The sequence below is a fragment of the Aegilops tauschii genome, chromosome 4 (genome assembly GCF_002575655.3).
Source record: "Aegilops tauschii subsp. strangulata cultivar AL8/78 chromosome 4, Aet v6.0, whole genome shotgun sequence".
NCBI classification, from domain to species: domain Eukaryota; kingdom Viridiplantae; phylum Streptophyta; class Magnoliopsida; order Poales; family Poaceae; genus Aegilops; species Aegilops tauschii.
In genome coordinates, this window is record NC_053038.3 from 489,565,367 (window position 1) to 489,587,119 (window position 21,753).

Consider the following 21,753-nt stretch of genomic DNA (forward strand, 5'->3'; position numbering starts at 1 on the left):
ATGCGATTTTCGATTTAAGTTAAGGGTTTTGTGTAACACACAATGTGGTGGCACAGTTAGTTGGAATTTGTTCAAACTAGTTACTGTGGCGAATTCTATAACAAGGGCTAAGTATGTTGACGCTTTAGAAGCGACAAAGAAGATGTTGAATCATATAGTTCATTCATGAACTTAGTATAGTTCCAAGATGGCTTTTGACAATGGGACACTACTGCAGGTAGTTGCTCCATAACCCAGTCTGAGGAATCCAGGTTCGACCTGTGATTCACATACATACAAAGCCAAGTCCACACAAAATATGAAATTTTGTGAAAACGTGAAAACGCGAGGACATGCAAAGATACACACGGAACTGAAGTCGTCAGATCCGTTGGACATCAGGCTATACCACAAGCGAATCATATTTACACCGGTGTGCCACAGGTGTAAAGTGCACTAGCATTAACTAGATTATTGACTCTAGTGCAAGTGGGAGTCTGTAGGAGATATGCCCTAGAGGCAATAATAAATGATATTATTTATCTCCGAGTTCAAAATTATGTTTATGTTCCATGCTATAATTGCTATGGTTCTCGAGTCTGCAATAACCACGAGGCTCGGAGGAAGACTCATATGCACGTGTGGAATAATAAACGGTAAAATGTATTCCTAGTCTGGCCTCTAAGACTAGCTCAACTGTTGCATGATGGTTATGTTTTCCTGATCATGGGCATGTCTATGTCAGCAACCTTGAGGGCATAATGTTAAGAGAACATTTGTGTTGAATCGACCCGGCATGATGTTATGCTATGAGATTCATTCGTCACAAGTTTATTGGTACATAACACAGAGATGGTTAACGTTTGCATGATTCCTTGGACCATGAGAGTATCGAGTTTCTTCATGCTTGCTTCATGAACTTTGGGGTTTGTTAAACGTCATCCGTAAATGGGTGGCTATTACGGCGGCTTACGGGTTCATGGAAAAGTGTGTCAAGTAACTTGATAGCTCAAGATTGGGATTTGCTCCTCCGACGATGGAGAGATATCTCTGGGCCCTCTCGGTGTTACGGTATCCATCATCGTCTGGCCAGACACTTTGTGATTTGATCACGGGGATGCCGGAACACGATAACGAGAAAAGAGAACAATACCGGTAACGAGGTAACTAGCATAGTGGACAAGTTGTTGATCCACGGGAATGCCAACATGTCTCACCTCGGGTATTTGTAACATATCGCGAAGCAACAGGAATAGCACACGGCAACTGGAGGTTCACTCGAATATTTATTCGTGTGGGTATAGGGGTCAATATGGGTGTCCACGGCTCCGATGTTGATCATTGATCGGAAGGGGTTCCGGGTCATGTCTATACTTCACCGAACCTATAGGGTCACATGCTTAAGGGTCATCTATCTGCTGAATACTAGACAGGGAGTCTGAGAGAAAATCACCGAAAAAGTTTCGGACACCGAAAAGTTTCGGACAGCGGAATCGTACCGCAGAGAGAGGTCATCGGATAAGTTTTGATGATACCGAAAAGTTGTTTCGGGATACACCATTAAGTCAAATTGGTTTCGGCACATGCCTGATAATTCTTGGAGGATGCCAGAATCATTCTGGAAGCTTTTTGGAATTTTCTGAGATAAAAACCGGAAATGTTCCGGAGCTGCCGGAGCCACTTCAGATGCGTTTCGCAGATGAAAATCACTAAAACCGGAATTGTTTCGGAACGCGTTGAAAATCATTTTAGTGGGTACTGGAAATGTTCTTAGCCCACATAAATATTTTCAGTTCGATCAGACGCTGAAAAATGTCGTCGTGAATAGTGAAAATCAGCTTTATGGTTACTTTATGGAAAGCCACCTTTTGGGGCTTTGCTCCAAAAGATCTTGGGGATGACATGGATGGATAGGAGCCATTTTTTGGGCCCCTCATGGGGGTGTGGCCGGCCACATGGGGTATCCCCCCTTGGGGACCCTCTTGTTCCTTGGTTTCACTCCTAGGTCCTCGTGGAAGGACTTCATTCATGTGCATTTTGGGTTTTTTGTGAAACTACCCTACCCCCTTGGGATTTCCTATAAATAGAGGTGGAGGGGCAGCCCTCCACAATCATCCCTTGCTCTCATACACATGCCATGCATTATCTGGCTTCTTCTCTCCCTCCCACGAAAAGAGTTTCGTAGAGCCGTAAGGCTGTCTGGGTTCCGGCAGGAACTAGTTCTGGACGGCGAAGCCCTGCCGGATAGATGACACCGTATGTGTGCAACTCTGTAGAGAGATCGTAGTTTCGGTCTTAGTTCGTGAGTGCCTCCCGAAGGGCTGTCCGTGTGACCGTCCAAGTTTCGAAGGTCCTCCCGAAGGGCTGTCCGAGTGACCGTTCGAGTTTCGAAGGTCCTCCCGAAGGGCTGTCCGCGACACCGTCCGGGGGGCTGTTCGACCGCCTCCTGGAGGGCTGCCTGAGGAGCAGATGAGGGTATACATCCTCGCGGTTGGGAGGTTGTAAATCCTAGCTGCGGGGATCTGCACCGCCGATCGTCATCGACTCTACTTCCCGCTGCGCTACGAGTCGGTAACGAAAAAGATCAAACCATGTATGCAGTCTCCATAGTGGTCCTGGGCTGGTGCGTAGGTCGGAAATTTTTTGTTTTCTGCTGCGTTCCCCTACACCTCGAGAGCGTGACTCCCAAGGGAAAAAAAGGCTAGGTGAGGCAAATGTAAAACCAAGGTTGGGCCTTGCTGGAAGAGTTTTATTCAAAGCGAACTGTCAAGGGGGTCCCATAAATCACCCAACCGCGTTAGGAACGCAAAATCAAGGAACATAACACCGGTATGATGGAAACTAGGGCGGCGGGAGTGGAACAAAACACCAGGCATAAGGCCGAGCCTTCCACCCTTTACCAAATATATAGAAGCATTAATAATATAAGAGATATTGTGATATCCCAACATAAACATAATCCAACATGGAGCAATCTTCATCTTCACCTGCAACTAGCAACGCTATAAGAGGGGCTGAGCAAAAGCGGTAACATAGCCAAACAACGGTTTGCTAGGAAGGGTGACAAAGGTTAGAGGTTCATGGCAATATGGGAGGCATGAAATAGCAAGTGGTAGGTAGCGCTGCAAAGCAATAGAGCGAACAACTAGCAAGCAAAGATAGAAGTGATTTCGAGGGTATGGTCATCTTGCCTGAGATCCCGCTAGGAAAACGAGTCCATGAAGAAGACAAACAAACGGAGTCGAACGAATCCTCACAACTCCGGAAAGAAACCGAAGCTAACGAGAGAAGCAACCCGGAAAGAAACAAACAACAAAGTAAACAACCACCACATACACATGGCATGATGCACAAACAAGTATGATGCATGTCCGGTTTAAAAAGGCATGGCATGGCAAAGTGCACAAACGGAACTACCAGTTAAGTGGAGCTCAATATGCAACGAGTTGCATATTGACGAAACACCACAACAATTGTTTAGTTCTCTCGGTTATATACCCAACAATATTAAATGTTGATTAACATGGCAAGGGGTGAATCATAATTAAACAACCTATCTAGTCAAGTTTAAATGAGGCCGGAAATAACAAACGACAATTCCGGAAAATCCTCATGTCATTTAGCAATTTTAATGCAAACATCAATTGTAGGCATTTAAATGTTGTTATCATGATGCGAATGACACATGCAAGTTTTAAGCAATATTATGAAAACGTGGACATGAGCATGTTATGAAGCATTTGGTCACCATGGCGGAAGAAAGGGGTGCCACGGCAACGAATCCGAAAATGATGCCACGGCGACATATCGGTACCGGTAACTCGATTGAGATACCGATGCAAAAGAGAAGTGTGCGGATGTGTGGAACACGCAAGAGATGGTGGGGTGCTCCCGGTTACCGGGTTCCCACGGGTCGACGGCATGGCAACCGAGGAGGAACGTGCATGAAGCAAACGGGCACGGTGCAAACATACGGTTCACGGACGTCGTCGTGGGGTTATACCTTCGAAGCGTGCATTCGGGGCGGAACGCGTTCAAAGTGGAAGTAGTTGTACACGTTCGGAGAGGGACTTGATGAACCCAACATCTACGGGGCGACGGTAGTGGTGCACGGTCGTCATGGTACTTGGCATCACATCGTGTAGTCGTACACATTTCGTAGATGTTCATGTCTCCAGTGTCGTGGTACACGTTGTCTTGTCGAATCCGAGCGACGGTAGTCGTACACGACATGTTGTGGAAGTAGTGGTTCACGGCGGAGAGGAACTTGGCGTTTACGCTACCCGGGTCTTCGGCGACGGCAGCTGTGCATGTTCCAACATCACACTTGGAGGGACACCGACGTCGTGGTACTTGGTGAATCCCGGAGACGGTACTTGACGATCCAGGTGACACGAGGCACACGTCCACGGTAGTCTTCGGACTTGGGCTCCGGGTAGATGACTTGAGGGTCTCAGTCAGGAGCACTTGTGGCAAGGAAGTGCCCGCGAACGAGACGATGCAGCACGAACAGGAGGCGGATGCCACGCTCAGGCGAGCGGCGGGGCTTCCTGGTCGGAGTCGGTAGGGACGGCACGAGGCGGTGATGAAGAGGAGGTCGCAGGGAGAGCTGCTGGAGGTGGATGCAGAAGGTCGCCGGGCGGCGGAGGTACGACGGCGCACCGGTAGCAGGAGGCGAAGGCGGAGATGGCACGTGAGGAGGAGGTCAGGGATGGGCCGTCGAGTCTGGAACCAGGGTGGAGGCGCACAGGAGGAGGCTCGAGGCGCGCTGGAGGTGGTGGTGCTCGCGGGTGCAAGGCGGCCGGTGCTCGGGCTCCGGCGAACTCCGACCAAAACGGAGGGGACGAGCGGATGCGGCCGCAGGTGCTCGAGGAGCTCCTCTCCTCGAGCGCTCGGGTGACGGGGACTTGACGAGGAGGAGGTGCGGTCGCGGCCTGGTGCTGCAGAGGGAGGCGCGGCGGCCATGGAGGTGGGGCGCAGCACGCTGCAAAACGGCGGCGGCTGCAGGGCGCCGGCGGTGGGTGAGGGTGGCGACGCCATGGGAGCGAGGAGGAGGTCGGCGGCGAGGGTGACCGGGAGCAGGGGCGGGCGAGGCGCGCGGCGCGAGGGCCCTGCTCCTCTGCGTGTGGCGGCGCAGGAGGACGAAGGGGAGAGGGTGGAGACCGAGAGAAGAGCGAGAGAGATGGGGATCGGGCTAGGTTAAGACAGGGGCGCGGGCTGGGCCTTAGAGGCCGGCCCAGTGGACAGGGAAATGTTGAACAGAGGCCTGGCCTAGTGGCATGCGGCTGCTGGGCTTCTTCTCTCTCCCCCTCATATTCTTTAGCAGAAAAGAATTAGAGAGAGGAAAAGAAAAAGAGGGTTAGGGAAAGAATTTGCGCATGCGGACAATTTTCCCGGGCTCATAAAAATGCGCTTGTTCCGAGAAAATAGAAAAGGCCAGATTGAAAAATATAAATTCAAATGCATTTGAATTTAATTCAAATGATTTGAATAGGAAGTGAGGGTTGGTAAGGTCCAAAAATGTTCGGATTTTTGGTGGAGCTCCGGAATAAGATGAAAAAATAAATGGCAAGGTTGGAGACCAAGAATTAAGATAACAAAGGCATTGGGATATTTGCAAGTGTGTTATGGTGAACTCCAACTAATGGAATATTTTAATATAGCTCCCTAATAATATTGGGATGATATATGTTATAAAGAGAAATCACCATGTGCATTTCCCTCGATTTAAATGGATCGAAGATCCATGCAATTTACTTAGTTGAGTTTGGAAAAAATTAATGACATGATGGCATGATGACATGATGCAATGAAAAATAAAAGAGCAAGCACAAAAGAAACACACGGAGATCACGAAAAAATATATGGAAGTCTTCTGAAGCGTCGGTCTTGGGGCATTACAACGTGCTGCACAAGGTGCCATAGCTTCAGGTACTGTCCAATCTCGGGGAGGCCGAGCAGCCCACGGATGTCGCGCGCTCAGCTGTTGCCGGCCAAGGCCTCCGCCACCATTCTCACTTTCCGGCGATGCTTGGGGATGCACTGGAAGAGCATGGGCGCAAGCTCGCGGACGGACTGGCCGCCGAGCTAGCGGTCCTCCCAAAAGAGGGCGGTTGAGCCGTCCCCAATGGCCATGGTTGTGGAGGCATGAAAGAGGGCGCGCTCTTTCGACGAAAACTGCAGGTCCAGCCCCTGCCATGCGCACTCAGTGTCCGTACGCGCAAGCCATAGCCAACGTAGCCGGAGCGCGAGCCCCATGCGCTCGAGATCTCGGACACCTAGGCCACCATATTCGAGCGGGCGGCAGACCCGGCGCCAATTCACATGACAGTGACCACCATGGGCGTCCGCGCGGCCGGCCCAAAGAAAACCTCGTTGAATCTTCTCAAGCAGCTTCAGGGTTTTCTTGGGGGGTGCGAGCACGAGCAGTTGGTGAATTGGGATAGCGCTGAGCACCGACTTGACAAGCGCCAGCCGACCAGCCTTGTTCATCAGCCATGCCTTCCAGGTAGGGAGCCGGCCCGCCACCGCGTCGACGAGAGGCTGCAGCTGGGCCGCGGAAGGGCGACGGGTGGTGAGTGGGATGCCTAAATAGGTGATCGGCAGCGTCACCACGGGGCACCCGAGCAGCTCAATCAGTCCCACGTCAGAATCATCTCCGTGGAGAACCGTGGCAGAACTCTTGGTGTAGTTCACCTGGAGCCTAGAAGCCGTGCCAAACACGTCCAGGATGCCTTTGACAGCGGAGACCTCCTCGGTGGTGGCGTGACAGAAGAGCATCACGTTGTCGGTGTAAAGGGAGATCGCCGGGATGGCGCGTCAGGGGTGGAGCTGCTGGAGGATGCCGGTCTGGAGGGCGCGACGCATCAGCCGCCCGAGCGTGCCCACCGCCAACACGAAGAGCTGCGGGGAGGTGGAGTCACCTTGCCGCAGGCCGCGGCGGTGCCAAATCGGCGGGCCGGGGACACCGTTGAGCATGACCCGAGTGCTCGCCGTGGACAGAAGTATGGCCAGCCATTCTCTGAATCGGTCTCCAAACCCGTATTGGCGCAGCACTCAAAAAGAAAGGGCCAGGAGATGGAGTCGAAGGCACGCGTGAGGTCGAGCTTGAGCATGATCCTAGGTGCGCCAAGTTGATGCAGCAGCCTGAGAGATTGCCGGACAAGGATGAAGTTGTCGTGTAGGCTACGTCCGGTGATGAATGCGTTTTGATTGCGGCTGACAAGGGCGTCGAGCTTGGGGGCCAGGCGCAGTGACAGGACCTTGGTGAAAATCTTGGCCATAATGTGTATCAGGCAGATCGGTCGATAATCGCCAAGCTTGTGTGCATCCGCGCACTTTGGCAACAAGGTCAGCAACGGTTGATTAAGCTTGCTAAACCCGCGCCTCGCAGTGCGTATAGCAGCTCAAAGACACCCCAGATGTCTTGCTGGATGATGCTCCAGCAAGCACGCAGGAACTCCGCGGTAAAGCCATCTGGTCTAGGCGCCTTGCGTGCCGGCATGCGTTTGACCGCCTCCCATATCTCCTCCGGGCTGAATGGCTCGTCAAGGCATGCGAGGTCGCCAGGCTCGATAAGCTGGGAGAGGTCCAGGGTGTGCTCCCGTCCAACGGCGGTGCCCAGCAAGCCATCAAAATGCGAGAACGCCGCGCTGGCCATCTCCTCGGATCTGTAAGCACCCGCCCTTCCACGACAAGGCTGTACACGCGATTCTTCTGCCGACGGTAGGAGCATTGCCGGTGGAAGAAGCTCGTGTTGGCATCACCATCATTGAGAGTCACGATGCGGGCGCGCTGTCTAGCGATCGTGCGCTCTATGGATGCCATGCCAAGGTAGGCGAGCTTGAGCTGCTTGCGGAGCCACTCCTCCGGTGGCGAGAGCACCCGGTCCTCACGCGCCTTGTCGAAGCGCAGGATCAGCTCGCGGGATATGGCCAGCTTCTCCCGGATGTTGCCGTGGACTTGGCACTCCAACTTGAGAGGCGACGTGCAGTAGCTTGGAGGCGCTTGACCAGCCGCCGAAAGGGGTCGTCATCGTGCACCGAGCTCCAAGCCATGGCAACGGTGTCGTGGAATCCGTCCAGCCGAAGCCAGTAGTCCTCGAAGTGGAAGCGTTTGTGGGCTGACGGCATGGGAGAGCAGTCCAGCAGCAACGGACAGTGATCCGACATGACCAAAGCGAGGCATCAGAGGTGGCACTCGCCGTGCGCGTCTTCCCAGTCAGAGGTGCAAAGGACGCGGTCAAGGTGCACCAGCGTGGGTGGCGATTGCTCGTTCGACCAAGTGAAGCGGCGCCCGTTGAGGTATATCTCCTTCAAGGCAAGGTCGTTGATGGCGCGACGAAATCTTCACATCATGCGCTGATGCAGGCCACCCATGTTTTTGTCCTCGGCGCGGTATATGAGATTGAAATCTCCACATAGCATCCATGGGCCAGGGCGAGCCGCGCGTATATCACGCAATTCCTGGAGGAATAGGATTTTGTCCGTGTCATCCTGGGGTCCGTAGACCGTCGTCAGCCACCACGGCGTCCCGGAGGCCGCGGACACCTTGGCCATGAGCGCGTTCTGGGTGAGCAGGGGGTCTGAGATCGTGACAACCCTGCTCTTCCAGGCGAGAAGAATGCCGCCGCGCGTGCCATAGGCTGGGAGGAAAGTGAAGTCGTCGAACTCGGAACCGAGGATGTCAAGCACAATGGGCGAGTAGATCAAAGCCATCTTAGTTTATTGTAGGCATACAATGGAGGCGCCGGTAGTGCCTAGCAAAGAACGGATGGCAGCACGGTGAGCGCGCGAGTTGAGGCCGCGAACGTTCCAAACAGCGATCTTTAGTCCGTGATCCATGAAGCAAGGGGACGACGATGGGTGTGCTGGCAGACCTAGCAGTCGCCGGCAGTGGCCTCGCGCGTGGGGGGAGGGGAGAAGCACGCTGGGATCTCTCGATCAACCAGGCCAGCGATGGCCTTGAGCACAGACAGTGGGATCGGCGCCGCGAACATGTCGTCGTATGCTTTCATCTCAATGGGCGTGATCTTCTGGTTGGTGCCCACAATCCCAAGTGTGCGCAGAATCTGCACATGGGCCCTCCGTTCTGCCGTTGGCGGCGCCGCTGCAGGCGTGGCAGCAGCCGCGGAACGGCCTCGTCGTGGGGTGAAGTTGAGGGGCCGACGTGGCCGCTTCCCAGGTGTCGGCAGCGACGCACTGATGTGCTACGTGGCCGCGGCCAGAAACTCGCCAAGCGCCCATGCCTGCTGCATAGTAGCACGGCTGAGCGATCTCCGCATAGTGATTGGTGGCGAGGCAAACCGACCAGACGCAGGCGAACAGGGGCCGGCGACAGGCGGGCAGCGATCAGGGCTGGGCGCGAGCACAGAGTGGCCACGGGGCCGCTGTAGGATGGAGATTGGGCTCTGGGCAGTGGGCACCGGTGATCTGGTGACTAGGGGCCCGACAGCGGCCACTGGGGGCGTCGGCGCAGGAGTTGCGGGCTCGGCTGTTGGCGGCCCAGCCTCATTTGGCCCATCGGCAGTCGTGGGAGGAGTGGGGGCCCCAACTTCAGAGGGGGGCGCGGGCGCCGGCACGATGGCGATGGAGGCGGCAACGAGGGCGTCTCTTCCCGTCGAAATCGCCGCAGTGTGATCGCGGGGCTGCGGTGACTGGTCAGCGGAGATTCCTGGGCCCGCCCGGACAGGAGCGGGCGAGATGCGCCACTTTGCCTCGACAAGGCGGCAGGTGATCCTAGCTCTCCTGAACCAACTGGCGCCACAGGCTGCGAGTCTGGGACCTAGCTCAAAAGGGCAAGGTCCCGACACGGTGTCGGATCAGCAGCGGCAGGGGTGGGGCCGACGGGATCGTCCTTGGGATCATGGGGAGAGCCGGTGTTTGAAATTCCGGGGCTCTCCTGCGCACCCGGGACCAGTGGGAGTTCGCCAGCTGGCCTCGGCACAACTGTCGTGGCGTCGTCAGTGGGTTCGACAGACGCGTGCGTCAGGCCTGCCTCCAAAGCCTGCCCTTGCGGGGCCCTTCTTTTTCCTCTTTTTCCTCTTTTGGCTCGGTGACGAGAACTAGCGAGGCCCGACTGACCCGGCCATGACAACATGCCATCCCGTGTCGGCAAGGCGGGCGGCACCGCCGCCGCGCCGGCCGGGGCCAGGAGGTCGCCATGCTCGTCCCGTCAGCGCGCCCCGAGCGGTCGCCAGCGTGCCAGGTGAACGCGTCCATGGCCATGCCGTCGGCCCGGCCATCCGGCGCAGTGTTAGACCACCTGCGCTTCCGGCCACGGCGTCGCGCCCGACCAGGTCCGGAGCCCTGGCCCTGGCCATGCCCATTGCCGGCGCCATCGCGACCGGGATCATCGCTGTTGGCCTGGGCACCCGGAGGGGGCACCCCAAGCGGAGCCGCACGTACAAGCACAATGGAGATGGCGTACGTGAGCGTCCTGACCACCGGTGCCTCCGAGGGCACACGAGACGGCAGGAGCTCGACGATCTCCAGGATGGCGGCACGGCGGACGTCGGCGGGGTTGTGCACACGGCCGGAAAGCCGAAAGACGGTCAGGTTCTCGCGAGAGCGCGTGCGGGGGTGTAACCTCTCGATCCAGCAGCTCTCCCCAAGAACGTGCTTGGCGGTGGAAAGATGCCAGGCTTGGGCGGGAATGCCACAGAGCTCAAGCTCGACGCGGTATTCGAACACGCCGGCGCCGGCATGCGCGAGCTTGCACCATGGCCGTAGCGACAGCGCAAAGCGCGGCGAGCTGATGAAATGCTCGCCATTGAGCCGGCGCATGGTGTCCAGGGAGGAGAAGAGGATGAGGAAGTCTTCGGGGTGGTGCTCGTGGACGGTGAAATCGCCTTCGGAGAGCTCGAGGGAGCGGTAGAGCAGCTCGGCCACCTGCGGCCTGTTGCCGGTGATGGAAGCCACCATTGCGCGGCCAAGGACCCGCTCGGCCTCCTCCATCTCCGTGGATTGCGCCATGATGACACGCACGGGTACGTCGGGCCGCGGCGAGGGAGCCTGGACCAGCTGGGGAAGCGCAGGCGGCGCCGGGGAGGTGGGGTCGCGGCGGCGCTGGGGGCGCCGGTGGCGGGCCGTCCCTGCCTGGGGCGACACGGGGAGGCCGCGCGTCGTCGTGGCGCCGGCTATCGCAGTCGCGGAATTCGTGGCCAGAGGCGAGGCAGCGCCTGCAGCGGACGTCGTTGGTGAAGTCCCTCACCCGGTGGCGGTGGACGAGACAGTGAAAACACAGCCCGACAATCTCCTCCGGCGATGGGCTGCGGCGGCGAGGAGGTAAGGAGCTGGGGGTGCCATCCTGGCGCGGACGGCGGTGTCGGTTCCTGCGTCGCGGCTGCTGGAACCCATCAGCGTCGAGCACAGCCCCGCCAGAGACGCGGTGGACTTCCGAGCGGGGTCCAAGCCGTTGCCTGGCAGGCACGCGGGCAACCAGCGCGACGCGGCCAGGGGCCCCAGGTACCGGCGAGGCAGCAGGCGCCGGCGCGGTGAGGGCGACATCCCTGTACGAGCGCGCCGAGGACTCGCTCTCAGAGCTGAGCCAGCGGTCACCGGAGGACACGCGCTCACCGGAGAGGGTCGCCCATCGGTCGACAGGAGCAGTGCCAGGTGATTCCATTGCAGGGGGCGAGGGAGGCTGGGAAGCGGGCGGTCGGCGGGGGCGTCGGCGGTAGGCAGCGGGGGCTTGGAGGAGCTAGAGGGTGGGAGCGGAGCTAGGTGGAAACGGAGCCATCATCCAAATTTTACTCCCTCCGTATAAAATATAAAGGTGTTTAGATCAGTGAGGATCGGATCTAAACGTTTTTATATTTCTTTATAGAGGAAACACGTATGATGGTATATTAAGAAAAATGTTAATGGACAGTGCTAAGCCTATGTGATGTTTGAACCTACCCTCACATTTTTAGCACCATTGTCACGTAAATTGGTCTCGTTTTGAGCGTTTACTTACCATTTCGGAGCCAATATTTTTTAGCCCGAAGAAAGTGAAATATGTTTGGGTTGGGGGTGATGCTATCTCCGTATCAAATACTTCCTCCGTCCCATAATGTATGGTGTTTTTTGACATTACACTAATGTCAAAAAACGTCTTACATTATGAGACAGAGGAAGTAATAGCCTGACATGTCATTAAGATGGTTCGGACACGATTGACGATGCCCAATTCACGAGTAAAGGAATGATGGTTTGTATTCTTTGACAATTTTGTATAAATTATATATTTTATTTTTGTCTTCAACTATTTTTTCATTTTCTTATTATTGTTAATAAGACTATTGTTGTGCTATCCCCATTCTCAGATTCTCGGACATAAAAACTTCCCGCGAGAGAACAGATCCAATGGACAATTATGTTTCAAATAGTTTTGTACGGGGATTATTACTATTATTTTTTGATATTTTTTCTGTAGTGTTGAGAGACTGTTTAGAATCTAGGGATGATGATGTTCTTAGCCATAAGAAAGTGAAGTACACTAATACCAAAGGTGACTCTAGCTCCATATGACCACATATCAAATAATAGCCGACATTAAGATGGTTCGAAAGAACCCAACTCAAGGATATTTGGCATGCTTATCCTTTTCGTTAATGCCCCCGTTCTCAGATGAATGAGTAACATACCAATGAATGCGACGTGACTGGAAATTTATGTACCCATCAATTTTGAATAAAATCATACTTTGAGGAACAATCTTTGCATTTGATTACTCTCGGATAGAGGAATTTTCCTCCGAATAAAACATCCAATTACATTCCCACTACTTTCCGGCATAAATCATTATTATTGTTTTCTACCGCTTTATTATAAGGGTGTGGCCTAGGTCTCAGTCAACTGGAATTTAATCTCAGTCAAGTGACATAATATGCAAGAAAGAAAAAAATGATTTTTTGCATGAATCTCAATGCAAGATCTCACAGATATAGCATTGAGTGAGACTTTGTTAAGTCTTAGTCGACTGAGATTAGCAATACTTTTTTGCGTGAATACGCAAGGCTTGCGTATCTTTCACTGATAGAAGGAGAAGAATGAGTACAAAAGGGATACAACACATGACACAGACGCGGGTAGGCATGAACATGGTGTCCGGAGCAGAGAGAAGGGGATGCTCGGCCCGAACAGAGGATACATCACAGCTAGGCCTACCAAACCCAAACCAAGCGGCAATGCCGAACCGACACAAGACTCCAACATCGATCGAGGCAGAACCGGGGACACCGCGAGCTCGCAAGATAGCGCCTTCAAGAAGGAAGATGACACTGGGACGCCGTCGCTATCCGGTCCGGGGGATCGTACCTGGGGTTTCCCCTGAGCTCAAAGAGGGGCGCAGCTGAAGGCCTTGGCAGCGCCTCCAAGAAGGAAACGACACCCACGGGCGCCGCCACTGTCAGCACCGGCAAGCCGAGCAGGGATCTCTCCCTGGCATGAAGCTGAGCAATCCCATAGCCGTCGAGTCTGGAATCGAAGATGAGGAAGCCATAGTTGATCGGAACCACCATGTCGGGAGGGGGTTGGCGGGGCTGCACTTGCCGTCGGAGGGTGACACTGCCATCGAACCCACAAGCACTGGATCTGGCAAAAGGTGGAGGCTTTGAGGCGAACAGGGTGGGGCTGGCGACGAAGCAAAACCCCGCAGGTGGATCTGGGCGGCGGTGTCCAGCAACGCCGGTGAACTAGGACTGGAAGGACGCAGATCCGAGCTGCCGTGGCCTTAGCCGTCGTGACGTCGACGAGCCGAGTGAGCTGGAGGGGACGCAGCTACACGGTCGCCGAGGCCGGAGCTGCCTGGCAGAGGACGCCGGCAGCAGGGGACACCGGAGAGACGCGGGCCCGAGGCCGCCGGGACCGGAGCAGCACCAGCAATGATCCACCGCGAGGAGCCCCGTGTCAGCCACACCACAGAAGCATCTCCGTCTCCGCGCGAGAGCTATCACCATGGCTCGGGGGTGAGGGAGGGCCACCGGAGACGAGGGGGCCGCCTGCACGGAAGGCAGGTCGCGGAAGCCCCGCCTCCACCCGCAGGCCCCACGCCCGAAAACAAACACCAGCAGGGCTGGGTCACGCCGTTGGGAAGGGGGAGGCTGCAAAGGAGCGCCCATGGCAACGCCAGGAACGCCGGATCCGCCGCCGTCCGGCAAGTTTGGGCAGCAGCTGGTGGAGGACACCCGAGAGACGCCAGGAGGGATCTCGGGGATGCGTGGGCGCGGACGGAGAGGAGGAGGGGCGCGAGGGGAGGAGGCGTCCGTTGCGCCCAAGGGCGGGGGAGGGGGGCGAGGCTGGCCGGAGCCGCGAGGGGCGGTCGTCGGTGGGCCGGAGCTGGCGTCGCCGGGCCGGCAGGAGGTAGCCGCCGGGAGGGGAGGCACGAGGTGGTGGGGTGGGGGGGGAGGGGATTGGGGGCGTGAGGAGCCAGATCCGCCCCGCCGCCACCTTTCTAGGGTCCGGCGCGGCTTCGCCGGCCGGCCCTCCGGCGGCGGCGACGCGGGGGGTGGGGGCAGGGGAGGACCTCGCTAGCGGCGGCTAGGGTTCCCCCGTGTCGCTAGAGCTGGGCGACTGGCGACGCGAGTGTCGGGTGCACCGGCAATCACTCACTCGAGATTAGCAATACTGTCATTATAAATAAGTATATACACATTTTTTATTTTTGTACTTCATATGCAACAATGTTTTTTGAGAGATTCCTATGCAGAAGTTTCATTACGAGTAAAGTCTTTTTCATCATTTGAATGTTACACAAGACAAACTTGCGAGCATGCATCAAATAAACGAAAATTTAAAGGGCGAGATCCCTTAAAAACCCCCGGGTGCTCCCATCCTCCTACCCGCCCCCACTAAACCCTAACCCCCAGAACCACTCCCCCCTCCCACGCCGCCGGCGGCCGGGAGCCATGGTGAAGGCCTACCTCCGCTACGAGCCGGCGCTCTCCTTCGGCGTGGTCGCCTCCCCGGAGTCCAACGTCGTCTACGACCCCTCCGGCCGCCGCCTCCTCGCCGCCGCCCTCGACCGCTTCGCCGCCTGGGACCTCAAGCGCGGCCTCCCCTCCGCCACCTTCACCCCCTCTTCCTCCTCCGCGTCCCTCGCCGTCTCCTGCGTCGCCTCCTCCCCCGCCGCTGCCTCCGCCTCCGCTTCCTCGGTAATACCGCTGCCGCTGACCGTCCCCCCTCTCCCGCCTCGCCTGAAATTCGCCCCCTTTCCTGCTTACCACGTTTCTGAATGAGCTGGCCTGATTTTTTTTTTGTGGTGTTGGTTTGCTCAGGTTGCGAGTGGCCATGCCGATGGGAGCATCAGGCTGTGGGACACCGAGTCCGGCGCCTGCGAGGCGACGCTCCACGGCCACCGCTCTGCCGCTTCTGCCCTACGCTTCGCTCCCTCTGGCGCCGTCCTTGCCTCCGGCAGCAAGGACTGCGATGTCATCCTGTGGGACGTCGTTGCGCAGGCCGGCCTCTTCAGACTCCGTGGCCACCGTGATCAGGTTTGGATATGGTCGTGCACCTCCCTTTGTCTCCATTCGTTGGCATAGCCCAATAATGCTAATGGGGATTACTTGCTGCAGGTAACTGATTTACTGTTCCTGGATTCGGGTAAGAAGCTGGTGACCTGCTCCAAGGACAAGTTTATCCGGGTCTGGGACCTCGACACGCAGCACTGCCTTCAAATTGTAGGTGGCCACCACAGCGAGATATGGTCCATGGATGTTGATCCTAGCGAGAAGTTTTTGGTGTCTGGCTCTGCCGATCCGGAGCTCCGGGTGTTTAGAATCAGGCAATCAGCTGAAGAGGGTGAAGACTGGAACAAATGGGACGCACTCAAGCTGTTTGGCGAGATTCCGAGGCAGAGCAAAGAAAGAATTCAGACCATTAGGTTCAATAAAGATGGCAGTCTTGTGGCATGCCAGGTGGCAGGGAAAACTGCTGACATCTATAGGATTCTTGATGAAACAGAGGCGACACGGAAGGCCAAGAGGCGGCTGCACAGGAAGAAGGAGAAGGCTTCGGCGAAAGCTGCGGCAGCGGAAGGGAATGGTAGCGTTATAGATCCTTCGCCAGCTCAAGACTCTCAGAATCCCACTGTTGTGGTCACTGATGTATTTAAGCTTCTCCAAGTTTTGCGGACCAGCAAGAAAATTTGCTCTGTTGCATTTTCTCCAAGCAATCCACCAAAAGGCTGCCTTGCGACCTTGTCTTTGTCTCTGAACAATAACGTGCTTGAGACATACTCGGTGGATAACGAGAAGGTGTCTAAGATGTACTCAGTTGAGATACATGGGCATCGTTCTGACATCAGGAGTCTTGCGCTTAACTCAGAGGATAACCTCCTGATGTCAACTAGTCACAATGCTGTTAAAATCTGGAATCCTAGTACAGGTGACTGTCTTCGGACCGTTGACTCTGGATATGGGTTGTGCAGTGCATTTGTTCCTGGGAATCGGTATGGCCTTATCGGTACAAAGACTGGTACCTTGGAGATTATTGATATTAATAGTGGGAACTCAATTGATGTAATCGAAGCTCACGCTGGTTCCATACGATCGATTGTACTCATTCCAGATGAGGATGGAACTGTTAATGCACGGGGTTTTGTCACTGGAAGTGCTGATCACGATGTCAAGTTCTGGGAATACCAGTTAGTGCAGAAATCTGATTCGGTGAGTCTTCTGTCTATTATTTATGTTGTCTATCGAAGTAATTGTGCACTGAATAACATTTTGATATTTCATGATATTTCTCTTTTTTTTCCTTCTTTTACCACCAGTTATATGAAATCAGTCGTCCACATGAAGACATGTGATTACTAATTTCCTAATTTACCTGCTAATAAAATGTAAAACCACGTGGTTGCATGTCCCATCTGTTTTTTATGTTGGTATGTTATGTTTTCTGTAGCTCTATCCATGAACTAAATAAGTTTGGGACTTCTGTGTCTAGAGTAATTTATCTTCATAAAACCATAGATGATAAGTTCTATGCCAAAATGAATTCTTTTGTCTCATATTGTTCTTATTTGTTTAAATTTCAATGGTAATGTGTATATCCATTGTTTGTATAGCAATTTTCAACATATTTGTGTGTTTTCAACAATATCCCACATCTCTGCTAAAAGGTCTGTGGATTGAAATGTGTCCTGTGAAATTCTTGCGTTCGAAACTGGGATTAAAATTTATCTGCAAATATTTATAATGTTGTTCTTTTGTTCCAGGACACAAAGCATCTGAGTGTAACAAATGTGAGAACCTTGAAAATGAATGACGATGTCCTTGCAGTGTCCATTGGTCCAACTGGGAAGCATATTGCTGTTGCTCTTTTGGATTGCACAGTGAAGGTTGTATTCTTGTACTCAATTATGATCATAGGCATGAGCTCCCCCCCCCCCCCCCCCCCCCTCTCACCCACAAAAAAACCCTTCTACACAAACAAAAAAGGTTTACCATTTACTTCTTGGAATCGATATATTTCAACCACATGTTTCCTAGTTGGAGAGAATAGTAAAGTCGATGTACACATAAGTGAATACCTGTTGACTTGCGCTTTGCAGTGAGTACAAACCTTTCTGTGCTTGTATGAGCTGACCCGTCCTTCTCTTCTACTCCCTCTGTCCCATAATATAAGAGCGTTTTTGACACTAGTGTAGTGTCAAAAACGCTCTTATATTATGGGACGGAGGGAGTAATATTACTTTGTAACAGTAGTTTTAAACACATAAATCATGGATAGCTATTTTTATATTTGTGTCGCTGACAATCATTTCTTCAGACAATGTAAGAAAAAAAAACCCACAAGAAATGTTATTAAAATATACTTACTTATGCTAACTTTGCAATTCATATATTCACTATTTAGAGCACAACCTCTATATCAGCTAACAGAAAGATAAGGGACACATGCTACTAGCTAGGTGTCCATGTCAACCGTTGTACCTGAACAGCTAAATTTTGCTTTGGATTTGGAGAATTATTGAGTGGTTTATTATGGCTACAAGCTAGATACTACTCCTAATGCAGTTGTTACCTAGTCAAATGGTCATACCAGTTCTCTTGCATTAAGATTGGTTGAGCTGCAAAATTTTAAGTACTCAACTTGTCACGATTTCCCTGAGATGCCAATTGTCATCCTGCAAAAGTGGAAAAGCAATCTAGAAACAAGGCTGGCTTCAATCATTGCTTTCCCTAATATTTTATATTTTATGCAGGTCTTCTTTCTGGACACACTAAAGTTTTGTCTTTCGCTTTATGGGCACAAGCTTCCAGTTCTCTGCATGGACATATCATCCGATGGAGCTCTAATAGTTACTGGTTCCGCAGACAAAAATCTGAAGATTTGGGGTATGGATTTTGGTGACTGCCACAAATCTATCTTTGCCCACACAGACAGGTCCTTTCTTGCCTTTTGGTTTTATCTTATGCTCTGAATAGTGGCAGAACCCTTACAGGTTTTTTTATTTTCCCACTTGCAGTGTGATGGATGTTAAGTTCGTTCCTAAAACTCATTACATGTTCAGTGTGGGGAAAGATCGTACTGTGAAGTACTGGGATGCTGATAAATTTGAGCTTTTGTTAACACTTGAAGGACACCATGCTGAAGTTTGGTGCCTTGCGATTAGCAGTCGTGGTGATTTTATTGTAACAGGCTCTCATGATCGCTCTATTCGGCGTTGGGATCGTACTGAAGAACAACTTTTCATTGAGGTATTTTATGATGTTGTTTGAATGAAGTTTCGGTATTGAGTATTTGCTTGTGGCTGTAATTTTTTGTATCACACCAGAGATTTGTCTTCTAATACTCGAACCCCCTCCCCGCATCCACCAAAATTTGCAGGAAGAGAGGGAGAAAAGACTGGAGGAAACTTTTGAGGCTGATTTAGACAACGCGGTTGAAGATAGATATGGGCAGAAAGATGATGCTCCTGACGAGGGTTCTGTGGGAGTTCCTGGTAAGAAAACGAAAGAGACAGTAACTGCTACTGATGCAATTATTGACGCACTTGACACTGCCGAGGAAGAAGAAAAACGTCTTAATGAGCAGAAGGTAGTACTTGAGTGCATTAACAAACGTTAAGTTACCAAATGGACATTAACGTCAGCTGTATATTTTCTGATTGCCAGAAGTTACAAAACACTGGGGAGGGAACTAAATCTAAGCCTAATGTTATAATGCAAGGGCATTCACCATCAGAATATGTTCTGAATGCAGTGTCAAGTGTTCGCCCAAATGACTTGGAACAAGCCCTTCTGGTAAGGTTCTTGTTGTTTTGTCATGAATTACCATTTTTTAAATTTACCTTCCCCGAATTTATGGCGGGTTACAGCCTTTTGAGTCCTCAACAGTCATTGTGAAGTAGACCTATATATACTTACATAGTGCAACAATCATCTGCGTTACCTTTTTGTAAGAAAGCTTCTCCTTCTGATCCTTGCCTGTGTGTTTGTTATCTTGTCGAAATTGAAGTTGAATATGTAAAAAGTACAGAAAACATATCGCTATTTGTGTCATAGTTCAGTTGGAGTTGGGCCTCCTTTTCTAAATGATGTGCTTCCTTCAGTTGAGAATTCAGTTCTCATTATTTGTCTACATTAGCTATTTAACTGATATTAAATTGGAACTTGCAATAATAATATTAGTTGAGGTGCTTTAGTATTATTTATGATGAATCAACTTAGTAACCAAGCAAATGGATTTTTGTTTTTTGTTTTTTGCATACAATCATTTGTCACTTGATAACATATTTGTGTTTTCTTTCTTACCCTTGAGCAGTCATTGCCATTCTCAGATGCACTAAAGCTTATGGCTTACTTGAAGGAGTGGTCTCTAATCCCTTTGAAGGTACACTGATATTGATACTTCGATATTTAATCCTAGTGATGTATTAACTTGCAAAATTCCTTTTTGCATCCTTCATATCTGTTCCTCACATTTCCGCATCAAATATGCGTTCTATTTCTGTTGATTATAACTGTATATGATATTTGATATTCATGCTGTCCTCTTGGAGTTGCGGTTTCTATGATAGTATCCAGGACACACATAACCTAAGTTTAATTTTGTGTAGTGCGCGCTTGCTAAGTTTTAGGCTTGTTAGACATGGTATTGGTTGCTGATTTACTGCCTGAAGGTTGCGCAACCTGCTGCAGATTTCACTCAGTAACTTGATATGCACACACCCTGATCTCTTCGTAACCTTGCAGGTTGAGCTTGTCTGTAGGGTTTGCCTTGTGCTGCTTCAAACGCATCACAACCAGTTAACTACTACACCAGCTGCAAGATCCATACTGACAGAACTGAAGTATATTCTTTACGGTAGAGTTAAGGTAAATAACCCGCAATCACTTCTTTTAACAAGTAGTAGATAGCTCCGCAGCAATCTTAGAGCATGCCCTTATTTGATTTTCACATCCTCCAGGACTGCAAGGATACCATAGGTTTCAATCTCGCCGCGATGGATCATATAAAGGTAAGATGCCATCTTCATCTTTCTAACATTTTAGCACGACCAGGCCTTGTTAGAAGACATGTTCCGTGCCGCTAGGCCTTGACTTCCGGGGGATTTGTTGCACGCACGTCGTTTTTCAGGAACTGTTGACGATGAGATCAGATGCGCCGTTCCGGGACGCCAAGGCGAAGCTCATGGAGATCAGGCAGGAGCAGTCGAAGCGGTCGGATAGGTCGGATGGCGGCGAGAAAAGGAAAAAGAAGAAACCCAAGCCGTCTGTACAGAGCTGAGCATGGATCTGTCTGTTTTTACTCAACTGTTGTAGCGTATACGCACCACACTTGGTTATCGCGTTCATTCCATGCTGTCATGAGCACAGCGCAATTTTGAGATATCTGTGTGTGGGCCAGTGTTAATTGGCGTTTTCCTGCTAGAGAAACAAGGTGTACCTTCCTCTTTTAGATAGTCAAGGCTTGGTCAAACCTTCCTTTTTTATGCTTTCAGAAATTGCAGCATCCCTAGCTTTCAGAATTCCAAAAAAAAAGACAAAAATTTCAAAGCATTTTTAGTTCCAAACTTCTGGGAAGGAATTCAAAATTATTGAATTAGGAACATCGAAAAAATTCCAACTTCCGAAAATGCTAAGTTTCAGTACTCCCTCTGTTCCTTTCTATAAGACGTTTTGGACAGCTGACATTGAGCGTCTTATAAAAGGAAACAGAAGGAGTAGTATATTTTAGAAATTCAACTTTTAGAGAATGGAAAAGTTAAACGGGGAATCACATTTTCCCCACTCACGGTTAGCGATGCACACACAACCTTCTCCCTCCACACCGTCGCCACTCCATTGGAGCGAAACTCCGAGGCGAGGTGGGGCTGCGACCACCACACTGTGGACTGTGGACACATGCGACGACGAGGACGACGTGAGCGACATGAATCGAATTGGGAATGAGTGCCTTCCTCCTCTGAGAACACATCGCCCTTACAAGTAGGTTCCACGAGGTGAAAGAAATATGGAAGCTGCAGTTTTGGAGCGTCAAACTTTGCACCTTGCTTCTCCATAAATTTTTAGAGGCCACGGATACAGAGCATGGGCTAGAGTTGCTCTTCCGTTAGAGCAGCCAGACCAGACATAGCTAATCCGGTGCCATATACTTCTGCGGATGTGTCTGGACGCGTTCATGAACAATAACCGGTTAATTTTTAAATGCACGTATCCACATCCGTGTACCACATATCCATCTCCTAAACCCATGCTATCCATGCAACGTGAAGTAAACTATGTAGATGATCATTTTAAACAAATGAACAAACCGACATATAGGAACGAAATTCGATACACGT

At 51.8% G+C, this 21,753-nt stretch overlaps 2 protein-coding genes across 2 annotated transcripts; one reads left to right on the plus strand and one right to left on the minus strand.

Annotated features, from left to right (window-relative positions):
* Positions 1-6,066: 6,066 nt before the first annotated feature.
* LOC141021988 (uncharacterized) lies at positions 6,067-6,759 on the minus strand. The gene has a single exon (XM_073497859.1). The coding sequence runs from the start codon at positions 6,757-6,759 to the stop codon at positions 6,067-6,069; it is 693 nt and encodes a 230-aa protein (XP_073353960.1).
* An 8,030-nt stretch (positions 6,760-14,789) lies between these two features.
* Positions 14,790-20,888, plus strand: LOC109742536 (uncharacterized). The gene is made up of 12 exons (XM_020301627.4): positions 14,790-15,115; positions 15,239-15,454; positions 15,536-16,627; positions 17,179-17,301; positions 18,169-18,350; positions 18,433-18,664; positions 18,795-19,004; positions 19,082-19,210; positions 19,731-19,799; positions 20,162-20,284; positions 20,377-20,427; positions 20,547-20,888. The coding sequence occupies exons 1-12, from the start codon at positions 14,870-14,872 to the stop codon at positions 20,694-20,696; spliced, it is 2,823 nt and encodes a 940-aa protein (XP_020157216.1). The 5' UTR covers positions 14,790-14,869; the 3' UTR covers positions 20,697-20,888.
* Positions 20,889-21,753: the final 865 nt, after the last annotated feature.